The sequence below is a fragment of the Clarias gariepinus genome, chromosome 22, assembly GCF_024256425.1.
Source record: "Clarias gariepinus isolate MV-2021 ecotype Netherlands chromosome 22, CGAR_prim_01v2, whole genome shotgun sequence".
Taxonomy (NCBI): domain Eukaryota; kingdom Metazoa; phylum Chordata; class Actinopteri; order Siluriformes; family Clariidae; genus Clarias; species Clarias gariepinus.
In genome coordinates this window covers 13,544,888-13,560,668 of record NC_071121.1, presented here as the reverse complement: position 1 = coordinate 13,560,668, position 15,781 = coordinate 13,544,888, and the positions used below count along the sequence as shown (strand labels likewise).

The 15,781-nt window shown below is 35.8% G+C and overlaps 1 protein-coding gene across 1 annotated transcript; it reads left to right on the top strand.

The window, feature by feature from the left end:
• Window positions 1-9,230: 9,230 nt before the first annotated feature.
• Window positions 9,231-15,779, top strand: prim1 (DNA primase subunit 1). The gene is made up of 13 exons (XM_053482068.1): window positions 9,231-9,404; window positions 10,842-10,999; window positions 11,133-11,239; window positions 11,347-11,420; window positions 11,975-12,111; window positions 13,528-13,586; window positions 13,723-13,834; window positions 13,932-14,021; window positions 14,285-14,420; window positions 14,729-14,798; window positions 15,025-15,131; window positions 15,217-15,315; window positions 15,396-15,779. The coding sequence occupies exons 1-13, from the start codon at window positions 9,296-9,298 to the stop codon at window positions 15,413-15,415; spliced, it is 1,278 nt and encodes a 425-aa protein (XP_053338043.1). The 5' UTR covers window positions 9,231-9,295; the 3' UTR covers window positions 15,416-15,779.
• The last annotated feature ends 2 nt before the right edge of the window (window positions 15,780-15,781 follow it).

The window sequence follows — 15,781 nt, the reverse complement described above, 5'->3', positions numbered from 1 at the left end:
TATTACATGAAGATTGCACACACTAAGAAGCTCACAAGCTTTAAAAAAAAAAGAGCATTATCAAATGCCCAATGACCCATGGAGTTGTTCTTTGGTTGTTTTCGTCTGTGGCAAAACTGTCATGATTACAGTTGATGTTCTTAACAATTATGACACTAACATAATGAGAGACTGAAAAAGTGTTCTGATAACATCACTGTCACTGTTGGGATCATAACCCTTCATGTTCTTCTGGTGCCATAAAAAAAAGTGAAAATATTTTCTGAGATATATTAGAAATTCTCATTCCCTAGCCAGGGGTCCCCTTTCACAGAACTTGGGAATGGCAACAATGCAGGAAGAGCTGTTTGTCCTCCTCAGCATACTTGAGATCGTACATGCCCATGATCGGCTATTGTTACTGTGATCGACGGATAACGAGAGTAATGCCACCCTTCCCTCACAGAGATCATGGCTAGTTTCACCACTCTCATCTATACATAGATAAATGAGATTTTAGGCATTTTATTCTCTTTCTAGCAAAGAGCACAGCAGGTAAAAATTTCTAGTCTTGAAATGTCAGTCCTGCTGCGGGTAAAGTTGCGTTTATTTAAAAGCAGCATTTCTATATAATAACCATGGTTTCTAAAAATATTTTCTTGTAATAACTATGGATGAAAAATTTATCATTTAAATTTTAAATGTACAAAACTCACAATCACATAATTACAAACATAAGGATTGCCATTAATATTTGATAATAAAAATCCTTTGCAGTCGATGACTGCCTAAAGTCAGGAACCCATGGACATGACCAAATGCTGAGTTTCCTCCTTTGGGGTGCTTTGCCGGGCCTTTACTGCAGCTGCCTTCAGCTGGTGCTTGGTTGTGGGTCTTTCTGTCTTCAGTCTTGTCTTTAGTAAGTTAAAATCATATTCTATTGGGTTGAGATCAGGTAAATGACCAGTAAAATATATCCCATTTCTTTGCCTTGACTAACTCTTTGGTAGCTTCCATTGCATGTTTTAAGTCTTTATCCATACTCAATATAAAGCAGCATTTAATTTAACAATTTGCAAGGTTATACCCCTATATACCCCTAATTGTAGTACTACAATTTTTGACACTTATTCTCACGCCTCCTTTTATGTTTTTTTGTTCTTTAGCTCAAGGTTTGGAAATGCCATTAGGAAATCTCTCCAAACGAAACATTTATGCGTCCCCCATACACACACACACACACACACACACACACACACACACAGTGATTGGGCTTGGTGATGATGATGATGCCCTGGGGCTATGCTGATAATGGATTTTCATGTTTGGCCATTTAATTAGATGTCTAGGACGACACAGCATCAGGGGATCAGTCTGAAGGCAGCATGAAGTCATGGTGGAAAGGTTGATATTTGTGTGTGTGTTATGCTGGTGAAATTGACATTTATTATTAAAAAATAATGCTGAATAGCATTATTACCAATCATTTAAATTTATGGTAATATTCGCTTAATCCCCTTCTGACCAAAATGTCATGTATAATTCAACAGTGATATAACTTTATATGGGAACTGTGTTTTGAGAATATAAACACTTACCAAGCAAATCTAAATTGTACATATGGAACCCTACATAGGGTTTAGCTATATAGCATGGTAAATGACTCATTAGGTCATGGTACAATGATAATGTATGTCTTTAAGCATAAAGACATGGGTTGGTTTCCATATGAGTGCATTTGATGGAGTACACCATAAATTAACCAATAAATTCATGTAGTGGAATAAGTTTGCAAACATCCAACCCGTCACACCATTGTTGAGAGTTGAGAGCCATAAAATAGAAATCATATTATCATTTTTTTGCAAACCTCTAAAGCACAAAGCACATCTCTTCTGTTTCAGGATGGAAAAAACCCACCAGCAAACAGTTTTATTATTCTGATCCCTAATTGTGAATGAGGTTAAAGACAATCTAAGACAGGTCAATATTTGCCAATATTGTTAAATGATTGAATTTCTGAGTCTCCTCTCACTTTGTCTCTCATGAGACTTCATATGCTAAGTCAAATACTGCTGAGGAGAGCAAAGTTCTTCCTTTATCTTGACAGATAGCATTGCATTCTCTCTGCAGGGAATTGCTATACAATAAAACCTGTCTAAAAAAATCATGGTTTGAAATAGCAATCAATTTGTAAATAAAATATGAATTAAAGAACAAAATAAACTAGCATGGTATGTGTTCATGTTAAAAAGTGTTTAGATTTACTTTGTATATCGACAATCAGCAAATTCATCGTCGTCATTGTCTACACCGCTTTATCCTGTATACAGGGTCATGGAGCCTATCCAATGACACTTAGGGCACGAGACGTGGTACACCCTGGACCGGGTGCCAATCCATCGCAGGGCGCACAAACATACACACATTATGGGCAATTTGGGAATCACAATCAGCCTAAACTGCATGTCTTTGAACTGTGAAAGTAAACCCACCAAGCACAGGGAGAACATGCAAACTCCATGCACACTGCCCCAAGGCGGGAATCAAACCCAAAACCGGGAGGTGCAAGGCGACGGTGCTAACCACTAAGGAACTGTGCTGCCAATAAGCAAATTAAATATTAATAATAAGAAAGGTTTAAACATTCATATGTTTCACAGAGCAGCCTATTCTTTATTAGAAAGCAAGATGATTTAGTTGGCATAATAAAAGTGTTGACTGAACTGTGGACTATTATAAAGGCGGTAGTGTGTTTCCTTGAATCTTAAATAGAGAACATCAGGCCTCAACTTACTCATGAATCCTAAAAGCATTAGAATGAGATGAGAAAGAGAGAGAGAGAGAGCATGAAAGCATGAGTATTATGTTTTGTCTTTCAGTGTCAGACATTGCCCTTATGGCAGGAGGTATGTAGTCATAGCAACACTCTAAGTGTGTGAATACAGATTCACTTCTATGAATTCAAAAGAAAGGAGCGGGTCAGATTAAATATTTAATGGACACCTTTCTGGTTTGTATGTGTCTCACAGTCTCTCTTCCTTTCTCTTATCTCTGCTCGGCTGGAGAATAAAAAAACTCCTACCTCTGATGGGAACAAAAGAACTTTCCAATCTTAATGAGCTTATACCTCATCTGTGCTACCATTTTAATTAAAAGTGCAGCACATCAGTGATGTTTGGATGTGATATTGGATGGTTGGGAGATGAAACAGAGAAAATCTAATATTGTAACAATACCTTGATAATGAATCTATCGATCAGTGCATTATATTGTGAGGATTCATCATTGGTTTAAAATGAGTAATAGGACCAACTACAGTATCACGCACACACACAGAAACACATTTCAACATAGATAGAAAGCTTTATTAATGATTTCTAGATTTTAAATATTTTAAATGTTTTTCTCTCTGAACACGAAACACGATTACCAGAAAAGTTGTGCCCTGTTTATAATTTCTACTTTGATCAGACAAAGCATGTTCATTTTTTATGCATTTTTTAATGTAAATATATTTCCTACAGATTTTTTTTTTTTTTAAATCCTAATATAGAAAAACAATCCACTTTTACATAATGTATTTTATATGCAACTGCTCAATCACTGCTGATGAAGTAACGTTTCACCCGAAACAAAGCTCATTAATTGAACTTATTCAAACGTGTACATCGGTTTCACATCATTAGATTCATATTAACGAGCACATTTTGTTTTCATACATCCAACATGATTCGATCATATCTTTTCAAAATGCTGAACCAAAACAAACTCTACACTTTCACTTGACTTAGGGATCAAACCGCCACTGAACTATTCTACTCTAGGGGACATGTCCCTCCAATAAACTGACATTCATCAACCAGGATTTAAGCTAATGGAAAACCCTTTGATATGCATTATCCCGGCGTTACAACACTGAGCTGAAAGGAAGCATTACATTGGAGCACCAAAAAAGAAATTAAATAAAAAGGCATCCACTTACTAAATAATTTAATAATTAAAGCAACTTATACTTTTCGAAATGAATTTTATGGAACAGTGTAAAGACAAACTTCTGTGTTCTGTTTGCATGGAATTTTGTTTATCTGAGTGTCTTGAACTTGGCTAATGTTATTTATGTATGTATGTATGTATGTATGTATGTACAGTATGAAACCTATATATTACGCCTTTCTGACTTAAGGCTTAATATGTGTACACTTCTTGTTTAGTCTCAATACATGACCGGAAATCATTTGTCCACCGCTGCTTGCCTCGAATTCAGACAGATCTGAACTATGTGTGAGATTACAGGGAAAAGAATAGAGACAGATAGAAGACTAACGGCACAGACTAAAAGACAAGTGAGTTCCACAGACAGACAGACTGTCAGCATTGTTCAGTGTGATATGAAGATCACAGAGCAATAGCAGAGAGAAACTGTCTTTGCAGTAATAGGTGGTGATTGTCTATTTGATATTTACACTTTAATCTGGATGAGCAGAACTATAAGGAAAAGTCCTCAAGTTCTTTTTTAGTGTTTTGAATTCGCTTCTCCTGGCTCCTTCATGAGAATCAGCCTGTAGTAGTGACTACAGAATTTTGCATAGAATGATGAGAGTTAGAAATGGAATCATCTGTCCTCTACTTTTAGAAGAAATTAAAATCATAACCTAATAAGCATCTGAAATGGTATCTAGCATCTTTTTTTTTTCAGCAAGCAATGCTATATTTGGCATAATGCGTTTTCTCAAATAAAACACCCAAAAAAGAAAAAAGCAGGAGACTGCTGCATTTTTTTTTTATTCTTGCCTAATCTTTCTACTCTGCCCCCTTATGACAGACTGAGGATTTTGCTCTTAATTTTAGTGCATGTTTTAATCACCTTAATCACCTTAATTCTATAGCTACTGTATAATTCACATCAGTGCCAACATCCTCACAGGTTTTAAAATGTAATCGATTTACAGTAACACCCTGGCTCTACATCAATAAATCTAGAACATAAAAACACTAAATCTAATATAAGTAATGAAATCATGTCTTAATGAGAAACTATACTGCATATTCATATTCATACTTCACTCTGGGCAATCACCTGAAATATCGGTCACTGAACTGTTCAGGATAGAAAGAAATTAGCCACAGCCTCGTCGCTACAAGGTTCTGTGTGTTTTTTTTTTTTACATGACCATTAGTATTTATTTTGTGCTTGGATCCACAAAATTTCACAATAATTTATCTTAAGACTTTTCTTAACAGCATAATCTAATATAGATGCTTTTTATCTTCAAAAACTTGCTAAGCTATCGATCTCAGTTGTTCCTACTGCACATCCATTTCCACTGGTTGTGTATTTTATACCTCTATTAATAAGGTTTTTACAAATTACAACAGATTAGATTTTATTTATTAATTCATAGTCTTTCAGCTGCCACTAGCTTTTGCTCTTTAAAACATTAATCAGGTTGGGAATTTGTCTTGCTGATCTCTGGCCAGTTGTGCGTAAAACCCTTCAGAGATAAATGTCCAGTGCTATGGAAAAAGATTATAAAAAAGATTATGGCTAGCTTGGGGATTCTTCCACTAAGAAATAGGCAGTTTCATCCCAAATGAAGGAACTGAAGAAACAGGAAAGCTGAACAATGGACTCTCATGGGTTGGAGGTAGAGAGAGCTTCATGGTGTACTGTAAGCCTTATCACACTGTCCCCTGCCAGTCAGTTCATTCTCGCATCATCAGTCCCTCATCACTGCAGTTTGTTTTTGGCCCGATTTTGTTAGAACATTTTCATAGCAGGTGAACACTTCTTTTCCATAAATACACACCCGCTTTTAACATATAGATCATTCGCAAGGATCTCAAATCATCGTCTTGGTTTGAGGCTATTTACTCACTCACTCATTGTCTATACTGCATTATCTTGTTTTCAGGGTCACGGGGCCTGGAACCTATCCCAGGAGACTTGAACGAGGCAGGGTACACCCAGGACAGGGTGCCGATCCATAGCAGCACACAAGCACGGACACAACAGGCAATCTGGGAACACCAATTACTTTAATCTGCGGGACTGTGGGAGGAAACCCACCAAGCACGGAGAGAACATGCAAACTCCATTTACACAGAGATGGAAATTGAGCCTGGCTGGGAATCGAACCAGGACCCTGGAGGTGCACAGGTGCTAACCACTACACCACCGTGCTGCCTTGAGGCTATTTAGTTAAAACTAAATTATTAGACCTTATTCCAAATAATGGACTAAATACCATCCTTTGGGCTTTTGCTTGTATTCATTTTGTAAATGAATGACTGACATTATGAATAGTTTTTTTTGCTGATGTCAAAAAGTGTCTTAATTAAGGAGGACAAGCCATATGAACAAATGAAGGACTATAAATAACCTTGAATTATTGAGTGTGAAGAAGTGGTCTGGAAGTGGCTCTTATCATGTTAGGCAGAGAAGGAAGAATTCCTGTTCTATTATTTTTCTACAATGGGATAACAAATATAAAATTAATATGGAGAGGTGATTATAATTACAGGAAAAAATTACAATAACTCAAACACAAATTCAACGCAAACAACTCAAACATTTTGAATCAACAAAAAGAAGTCCATTTGACATGACATACAGTACAGTAAGTGTATTAAGTGTAGGTCTTTACATACATCTGTAGATACATGTTTAACTTTTGACTGTTCACTTATGTTTACGTTCTGCTTCATATATCCTACCCCTTGATAAATGTCAGTGTAAAAAGATAAGCAAGGTTATTTATTTATCCATCAGTGGTTTTAATGTTATATCTGATCAGTGTACATTTTGCTTTCCATCCAGATCAGAGAGTAAATTCTGCAGACTGACACATCAAGTTACATTTCCTTAGTGTATCTGTAGCTGACTGTACATTGGTTTCTGTGGTGGCACTGTGGTGTTATATATAGATAAACATTATATACAGAGTCAGTCGAAAATGTATACACACTTCTGGAAAGATCTATCTATCTATCTATCTATCTATATATATATATATATATATATATATATATATATATCTATATACAGTATATATATATATATATATATATATATATATATATATATATATTGCACAGAAACCAAATGAGTTACTGGTGTGGGAAGTAACTGGTAACTTATTTTTATGAATCAGTAAGGTTCTGGCTTAAAAAAAAAATAATTCTGTGCATATCTGAGCATATCTGAGGTTATCAGTTTTGACATATCTCCTACTGTAACTTATTATACAATTACTCTCATAAGTAGTCTATTAGGTCACTGAGCCTATTTTTGTATTTTTGCATCTGTAAAGTGCCACAATGGACTGGAAATTTAGCAATTATACTGTAATTGATGGTAAAGCTTTAATTCAAGGGGTTTAGCAAAATATTTTATTAATTCCTTGGAATTATACAAAGATTTATAGAATTATAAATATTAGGATGTCTTTAACACTTGGATGCAAAGATAGTTTTGTCTTCATTAAGTGAAACCCATGTCATATTTAAACTCAATCATATTTAAACTGTACTGTACAGTATGTATATTCTATTATATGTATATGAGACTTGCATTTATGGCAAGTTCCTGAGTTTGCAATCACATAAATGGATGTTGGCATTTTTCAACTTTAACAGTCCAGCAATGTCTAACTGTCAGGTTCCATGCACTAGCACAAGTGATAAGTGTAATATCTTTCTTCACACAGAAATAACAAGCTACCAACCTCACTAAGAAACAGAAATGTGAGCCCAAACTTTACAGGTTTAACCCATCACACCTCTTATAGCATGCCACAAATGCAGTTTAAAAACATGAAGACTGATGCTTATGCAAGATTTACAATGGCTGGACATTTAGGATTATTTTATCAACTTACATATAAGGGCTTTTGGTTATTTAGAAAAATAGGCTATTATTTCTAGACTATTATTTATAAATAACAAACTATTATGTATTATGATGCAGAATAGAACTTATTATGGACTGTGACTGTGGAAAATACACAGATAAAATAAATGTTTGCTGTAAAGTCGAGTATGCTTCGATGCTTTGACAGAGCTTGACAAGGAGTGAAGATAAAATTGCTGCTATACACTTCAATCTGCGGACTGTTTTTTTTTTCCTTTTTTCTTTCCTGTGTCCCTCTGCTGGATACATAGGTACACTGCCTTTCCAAAAAGGCCAAAGGGGTCAAATTATTGGGCTGCTTCAAGCTAAGAAAACAAAAAAAGAGATTTGAAATTACTGGAACTGGGTTAAGAACCCTTCGACACATTATTGAAACCTGGAAGTCTGTGAAAGTAATGTGGTCAGAAAAATCTTAACTGGAGACCATTTAAAAAATCAACAGTTAAAATCATAGCTATGTTAAATTGTGAAAATAATAGCATTTCCATCAGCTGTGTGTCCATTGGAAAACCACTTGTTTGTGACAGTAATCAGAAAAAAGGCCTTACTTTGCTAGGAAGCATAAAGATTGGATTTTAGAGCAATTAAAAAATGTCATGTTGTCTGATGAGTTCAGATTAACCCCATTACAGTGTGATATTTGCATCAGGGTAAGAAGGCAAGTGCATGAAGTAATGGGCTCATCATACACAGTGTTCACTGTACATCCCTCTGAAGGCAGTGTTATACCTAAAAACACAAATACACACACTCACACTTTCAGTCACACAATACAGACAAGTTGGGAACCCCTATTAGCCTAATCTGAACTGTGGGAGGAAACCAGAGTACCCAGAGAAAACTCATCAAGCATGGAGTGAACATGCAAAAATGACCATTATTAAAAACGCTATATAAATAAAATTGAATTGAACATGCAGACTCCATGCACAAAGACTTAAGTCAGGAATTGGACCCGGACCCTGGAGGTGCAAGGCAACAGTGCTAACAAGGTATACATTGCCTGTGTAATTTAATTCTACTTTATTCATGAGGGCAAATTCTTAATTATCAACTATTTATTTTCTCATTTTGAGAGTGACATTTAAAGAAATAAGAAAAAAATTCAATCTAATCGGGAAAATAAAAAAGGTTAAAAAATAACTTGAGACGTTTATGTTACATTTGACACTTTTAATAAAAAGTAAAATAAATAAATAAAACAAAAAACATCTAAAACAAACCATGAATACGTTCTCCGCGTATCCTCCAAGTCTTTAGGTGGCAGCAGATGATACAAACGCTACAGAGCGCCGATAAAGAGCCCCTACGTTTACTCACTCGCATGTCGTCACTTCCTGGTATTTCCCGCGCTGGCTTTTGATACAGCTGTCACTGAGCTTCAGCAGTTTTAATAACTGAACAATGCCGACCTCCGACTATGATTCTGCCTGTTTACCGGATTTGTTGCCACTTTATTACCGCCGACTGTTTCCGTATTCGCAGTACTATCGGTGGCTAAGCTATGGTGGCGGTGAGTCTGTTAGCTAATGTCACTTTTCTTACAGTGTTTCTTTTACCTTTGTGAATGAAGGAGAAGAGAAGAGCTCTGCAAATGGTTGCTGATAATAAACTCAGACACTCTGACAAACTTTAAAGAAAGATGTAGAAGTTTTTTACCTGTTAATGACGGGCTTTAGTGTCATTTCTGCCCGGTTCGCTCCCGTGTGATGTTTACTTTATTTCAGGGGAAAGCAGATAATGCATGCCCAGTAGTCGCTCAAGTCGTCAGATGACGTCATGGGCTAATGTTTCATTTTGTATGACTAGTTTGTATTTTTAGCGTCATAAGCATTTACATATCAAAATGTGTTGCATTAAGGGAAAAAAATATATATTTTTTTATTATAATAGTTGTTTATATTATAATATTTCCTACGGTATCTTTAGTTCATGGCATCACACTGCCTATTGATGAAGTTTAGACTTAAAGTGTAAAGCAGTAAGAAGTGGCTGGTTATAGTCAGATAAAACTATTGTGTATTTAGTGGGATAATAGGCACAAATAGTTAGAGATTAATTTATTTGTATAGATTAAATACATTGATTTTATTAGAAGAACATAAAAGTGTGTGGGTGGAACAAACAGTGGTGATCTGCAATTGGCTGTCAGGAGACGGTCATAACCAGCGATGGGACATCAGGACAACTCGGTTTTCTCGAAGTCATTGAGTCAACAGAATCTGTTATCTCAACCAACAATTATGATACAGTATATATAAGCTGAAGGACCGTATCAAGTGTAGAACTTAAATTTGAAGCAAGGATCTTTTTAAATAGATAATCAAATCTTGTGACAAAGTGAGTAAGTCAGAAACACTGACTCTGAAGAACATAATAATTTATAAAAGTAAAATAGATAGTCTTGCTTACTGTTAAGATTGCACTTGTTCCTCATTGTAGAATAATGTTCTTTCTCCTGTAATTTATTCCTCTTTATGGTGTTTACCAGCATTTGGCATCCACTATTTTGCATTACCGGCACCTTCTGTTCTTCCATCCTCGTTTCAATTTAAATCTTCTTTTCTAGTCTTGCCACTCTTCAAACACATCAAATATTTCTTGCTTGTCCTATTAAACGTCCTCTCAACTGTGTTAATCCTGTAATTTAATCAATTTGACAGACGTCACCTAATTTCCCACCCATGCAGGCCTTATGAATAACATTACATGATGTACTTGGTCCTTTTAGTTAGCAGCATCAATTTCCTAAATATCTACCCCTGACAGATTTTTTTTTGTCTTCAGCATCGCCACAGCAGATAACTAATTTGGCAATTGTCTTACGCCGAATGCCCCTCCCAAAGCACAACTCCCCTTCACAATTTATCATCTGTTCCTAATTTATCTACTTTGCTAAAATTTGTTACAATGTTAATAAATGTATTCATAGAAATGTTTTCCTTGCCAGTGTCTAAGAACTACTTCCAGAACCGAGAGTTCTCATTTACTCTCAAAGATGACATCTATGTCCGGTACCAGTCGTTCAGCACACAGATTGAACTGGAGAAGGAGATGCAGAAAATGAATCCATATAAGATTGACATTGGTGCAGTTTACAGTCACAGGGTGAGCAAGTGCACAAAAGTTGTCACGTTAACACCATGCACATATTGTTATCATGCTGATAACTGGATGAACTCTTGAGAGTGGCAAGTATGTGGATGTAAATCTTATTTTTGCCTGTTTCTTTGACTGACAGCCCAGCCAACACAACACAGTGAAGTCTGGAACGTTTCAGGCGCTGGAGAAGGAGCTGGTGTTTGATATCGACATGACTGACTATGATGATGTCCGAAGATGCTGCAGGTACCTGAAGATGTGTTATTGTTGTTGTTTGGCTAATATTTGGCTAGTATTTTGCACCTAAGACCTTATTTGTCATCAGTGTGATTTAATGTATTTTAATTTTTCAGCGCTGCAGATATTTGCTCCAAGTGCTGGACTCTGATGACTATTGCCATACGGATTCTGGATCGAGCACTGAGGGGTAAGATTTACAGCTTAAGAGAGAGAAACTGGTGAAGGATTTGTATATAGGAAATAAAATTTGTGTCCATTCCTTCACATCAAACCCAACCATAAATTTGCATAATTTGTACAAACTATTGCAGCTTTGTAAACACACTGCAAACTTTCTTTTTCTCTCTCTCTCTCCTTCTCAAACATACTGCAGACTTTTCCATACACTTGTGTAATTTGCACACTACATACTGTTTGCAGTGTGTGTGTATATGTATGTACAGTATTTGTATGTGTGTATATGTGCAAACAGTGCAATATATATTATTCTATTATATGCTTATTTTTTGCTTTCTTTTATTTTTTTATTTTTTATTTTTTCTTTACTGTGAAACGTGGTATAGAAGATTAATGAAATCATTTTCTTTTTGTTTTATTTTCCTTTTATTTTTATCCTATATTACTTATGTATGACTCCGAATAAAATATTTGTTTGCCCCTCCAAAAACTTATTTTAAATGGTAAATTAAAACAAGATTAAACTGAAAATCACTAGATTTTCACACTGTTGTGGTGTAACAGATGACTTCGGCTTCCAGCACCTCCTGTGGGTGTACTCGGGCAGGAGAGGAGTGCATTGCTGGGTTTGTGACGAAGCTGCCAGGAAGCTGTCAGTGGCGGCTCGTTCAGCCGTGGCCGAGTACCTCAGCCTGGTCAAGGTAAGCCTTGCTTCTGCATTTGAACTTGGACTATTACGTAATTTCAGAAAATTAACACTAGGATTGTAACAGTGCGCACATTCATACCGTTTGGTGCAGGACGTTTGGTTTGGTGTGTGGTGTGGTCCGAGTAAATATGAAGTCTCTCTTAACTAAGGTTGTGGTATTTTCTCTAGTAATTTAGAAATCATTCAAAACTAACTTTACATAAATCTAATTTGTACAGGTACAAAAAAAAGAACAGATGAACAAGTATACTTAAAATATAATTCTACATTCCATCCTAAGTGCAAATTTTTTGGTGGAATTATGTCTACAGGCGAAGTGGTGAATGTATGTGTTTTGTTAGCATCATTCTGGGTTGCTAACTGGTGATGTACATATTTTTTTCTATAACAGCTGTAGAACTGTATAACCAGCGTTTTAGAAGGCTAATACTTTTAATTGTTCTACTGTGTATACAAGTAAGAATTTTTCCTTTTTTTTATTTGTGAGGATACGCTCAGCCATGTTGATTTTGACGTCAATTCGATAACCAGGGAAAGAAGTCATGTTTGAGGAGAATATCATTACATTAAAAAAAATCTTTAAAAAGTTGCTATAAATAGTCCTTTTAATATTCACAACTTGCAACTAGATACATACTGTAACTAATTGTTTTTTATATATTTTTTTCTCATGGAAAGAAAGGTGTGTATGGGCATTCCTTATGTGATTCGTAAATGATCGCTCGCTTTATAATTTTACTAATAAATGTGTTTTAAAGTTAAATTCCTAATACATTTTTTTAAAACCGTGATTTCTGCAAACTTTTACACTTCTAGTAAAGACATTTCTTATACTACTTATAAAATGCTTTGGAGGTGAACGGTCAGTATATGTGTATATGTGAGCATATGTTTTGTGTGTCTGCGGTTGAATATATGAGCACATGTTGTATGTACAGTATATGCATAGGTAAGTGTGTGTATATGTGTGTGTTATTGCGCATACTGTACATTAAACATTCTCATAATTGTACATTAATTTGTATTGCACAATGTTGATAAATTTTATAAGTGTAAAAATTTAGCCATTCCTTTAATACAAGGGGTTTTGCTTTGCAGCAAGAAAAGGTATATACCAGACGGACAGGAGTGTGCCTCCAGTAATTTTCTGTGCCGTTTTTACCACTCTTTGCATTGCTTTCCGGCTTTGGCTGGAACAGTTTCCATACCACACTGTGATGCATCCCGTCAGCAGACTCTCAATAGTGCAGGGTAAAAATTTGTATGGGTGCTGGTCGAATATTCAGGAAACTCTCTTTTCTGAGAAAATAATCATCCATAAATAACCCCTTCAGGCCTTGTTTTTTGTTTTTTTATACACGAAACTACAAGCTTTATGTCCAAAAACTTCTCATATATGTGTGTTTAGGGAGGTGAGGAGACTCTGAAGAAAGTTGTGCTGTCAGACCCCATTCACCCTTTCATCAGGTGATGTTTCAAACGCTCCCCTCATCAGTCACCAGACATTCTTTCATCTATTGTTCTATTTGTTATTCGGTAAACTATTAGATGCAGCCTGCTTTGTCTACAGCATCTAATCCTTTAACTCCTCTGTTTTTTACAGCCAGTCTCTTCATGTAGTGGAACACTACTTCCCTCAGTACGCAATCATTGAACAGGACCTGCTCGGCAGTAAAGAAAGCGTTGACAAAGTGCTCAGCCTGTTACCTGAAGATATCCTTTGTCAGAATTTATGCATGTTTTTCACCTTTGTACACTTCTAAAGGATGTACAGTGTAGATTGATGTTGTTTCCTTAATAATGGATGCACATGTCAGGAAAGATCTGTTAAACATTTACCAGAATGAGAAGAACCCAATGAAGCGCTGGGAACAACTAAGAACTGCAGTACACCAGAAACGGGTACGTCAGAGAGGGAAAAAAATCCCTTTGCATTTTTATTATTTGATGCACAATTTGAAGTACCTGTTATTGGTAAGAGTACTAGTTTTAATAACATGGACACAAGAATAACAAGATTTAATTAATTTTTTTTGTGAAATAGTCATTTTCTCACTTGGAAGGACTAGTTTCTGGTTTGTTTAGGCCTAATAAATTACAGTGGCATGTTCTGTAGAAAGCACTTCCAGTTCTGAGTGTACTGTAGATGTGTTTTTGTGAAACAGAATGCCGGTAAGAAGGGAGCTCAGTACTCTGACAAGGAGATCATGCTGCAGTACTGTTATCCACGCCTGGACGTGAATGTCAGCAAAGGGGTCAACCATTTACTGAAAAGTCCGTTCAGTGTCCATCCTAAAACAGGTGAAAAATCTCTTTTATGAAGAAGTATAAGATTGATTAAGTGTGTGTGTGCACGTGTGTATACACTGTTCAAAACGCTTATCACTACTATGCAATCCAGCAGTTTTTTAGTTTGTCCCTGCCTGCTTTTTTTCCCCACCTTGGTTGTTTCTAGTTATCATATAAAAACAATTTACTAATTAAATCCACTGCAACCCATCTTCATATATACATATATTCACATGAAATTGGAAACTATTCTGTATTTTTAAAAAAATGCAGATTATTCAATTAACACTTTTGTCTGTGTGTGTATTCGGGTACTTCAGGTCGAATTTCTGTACCAATTGACTTAAAACATCTGGACAAATTTGATCCTTTCGAAGTTCCTACAATCAGGTCGGTATAAATATGTCTAGCTAAAACAAATTATTTTGAAATGCTTATTTTAAAATATTTTGTGAGTAAATCTTTTAGTTTTTATAAGTTTGTTTAGAGACATGTAGTTAATGTTTGGGTTAGCATTATATGTAAATAAAACTGGAATGAGAACATAGGACCACAACCTGTCTAACAGGACAAAGACAGTTGCTGTTCTGATCGCACTCTCTCTCGTTGTGTACAGCCTTATCTGTGAAGAGCTGGACAAACCCCTAGCTGCCGAGGAGGATGAGGAGGAGATAAAGGATAAAGAAAACGAAATGGAACCTGGTGAACAGCGCAAAATCAGAGGTAGGCACAACCATGGACTAAGTGTTAATATTGAACATTTTAAAGGCTTTTATATGCAGACTTTACTGTTTCTTTCTTCTTCCAGATTACAAGAAGACTAGCCTGGGCACCTATGTCAAGCTGTTTGACCAGTTTCTGGACGCCATGGCCCGTTCTAGAAAAGGAGAGATGCTGAAGAAAAGTGGTATGTTCCTGAATTACAGATTTAAAAAATTTGGATAGTTTTCAGGTTTATGAAAGTGTTTGTTTTTCCTTTTTGTACAGATCTCCAGAAAGAGTTTTAATGAGTCACTTATGGTCCAAACACCTGCTGATTTGTCAACCAAGAAGTGTCTGAGAACCTACGGCCTTACTGGATTGTTTGACAACAGAGCAGAAATTGAACCAGTATGGATGTCACACTCATGTAGATTTTTTAATGTTTAATTGTAAATTGTCAACCCAGACCAAATTATCAATTAATCTAAAAACAGTAGGGCGACTTTCATTTTGGGGAGTATCCCTCTGAACGGATTTTGTACTGTAGAGAAATGTTTTTCTAGTCTATACTGTGTATTTTCTTAACTGAGAAATATTCAATGTATTGTATATTATTTTCTAGCACACAAGGAGGAAAAACAATAAATATAGCATTTAAGTCTAAATTCATG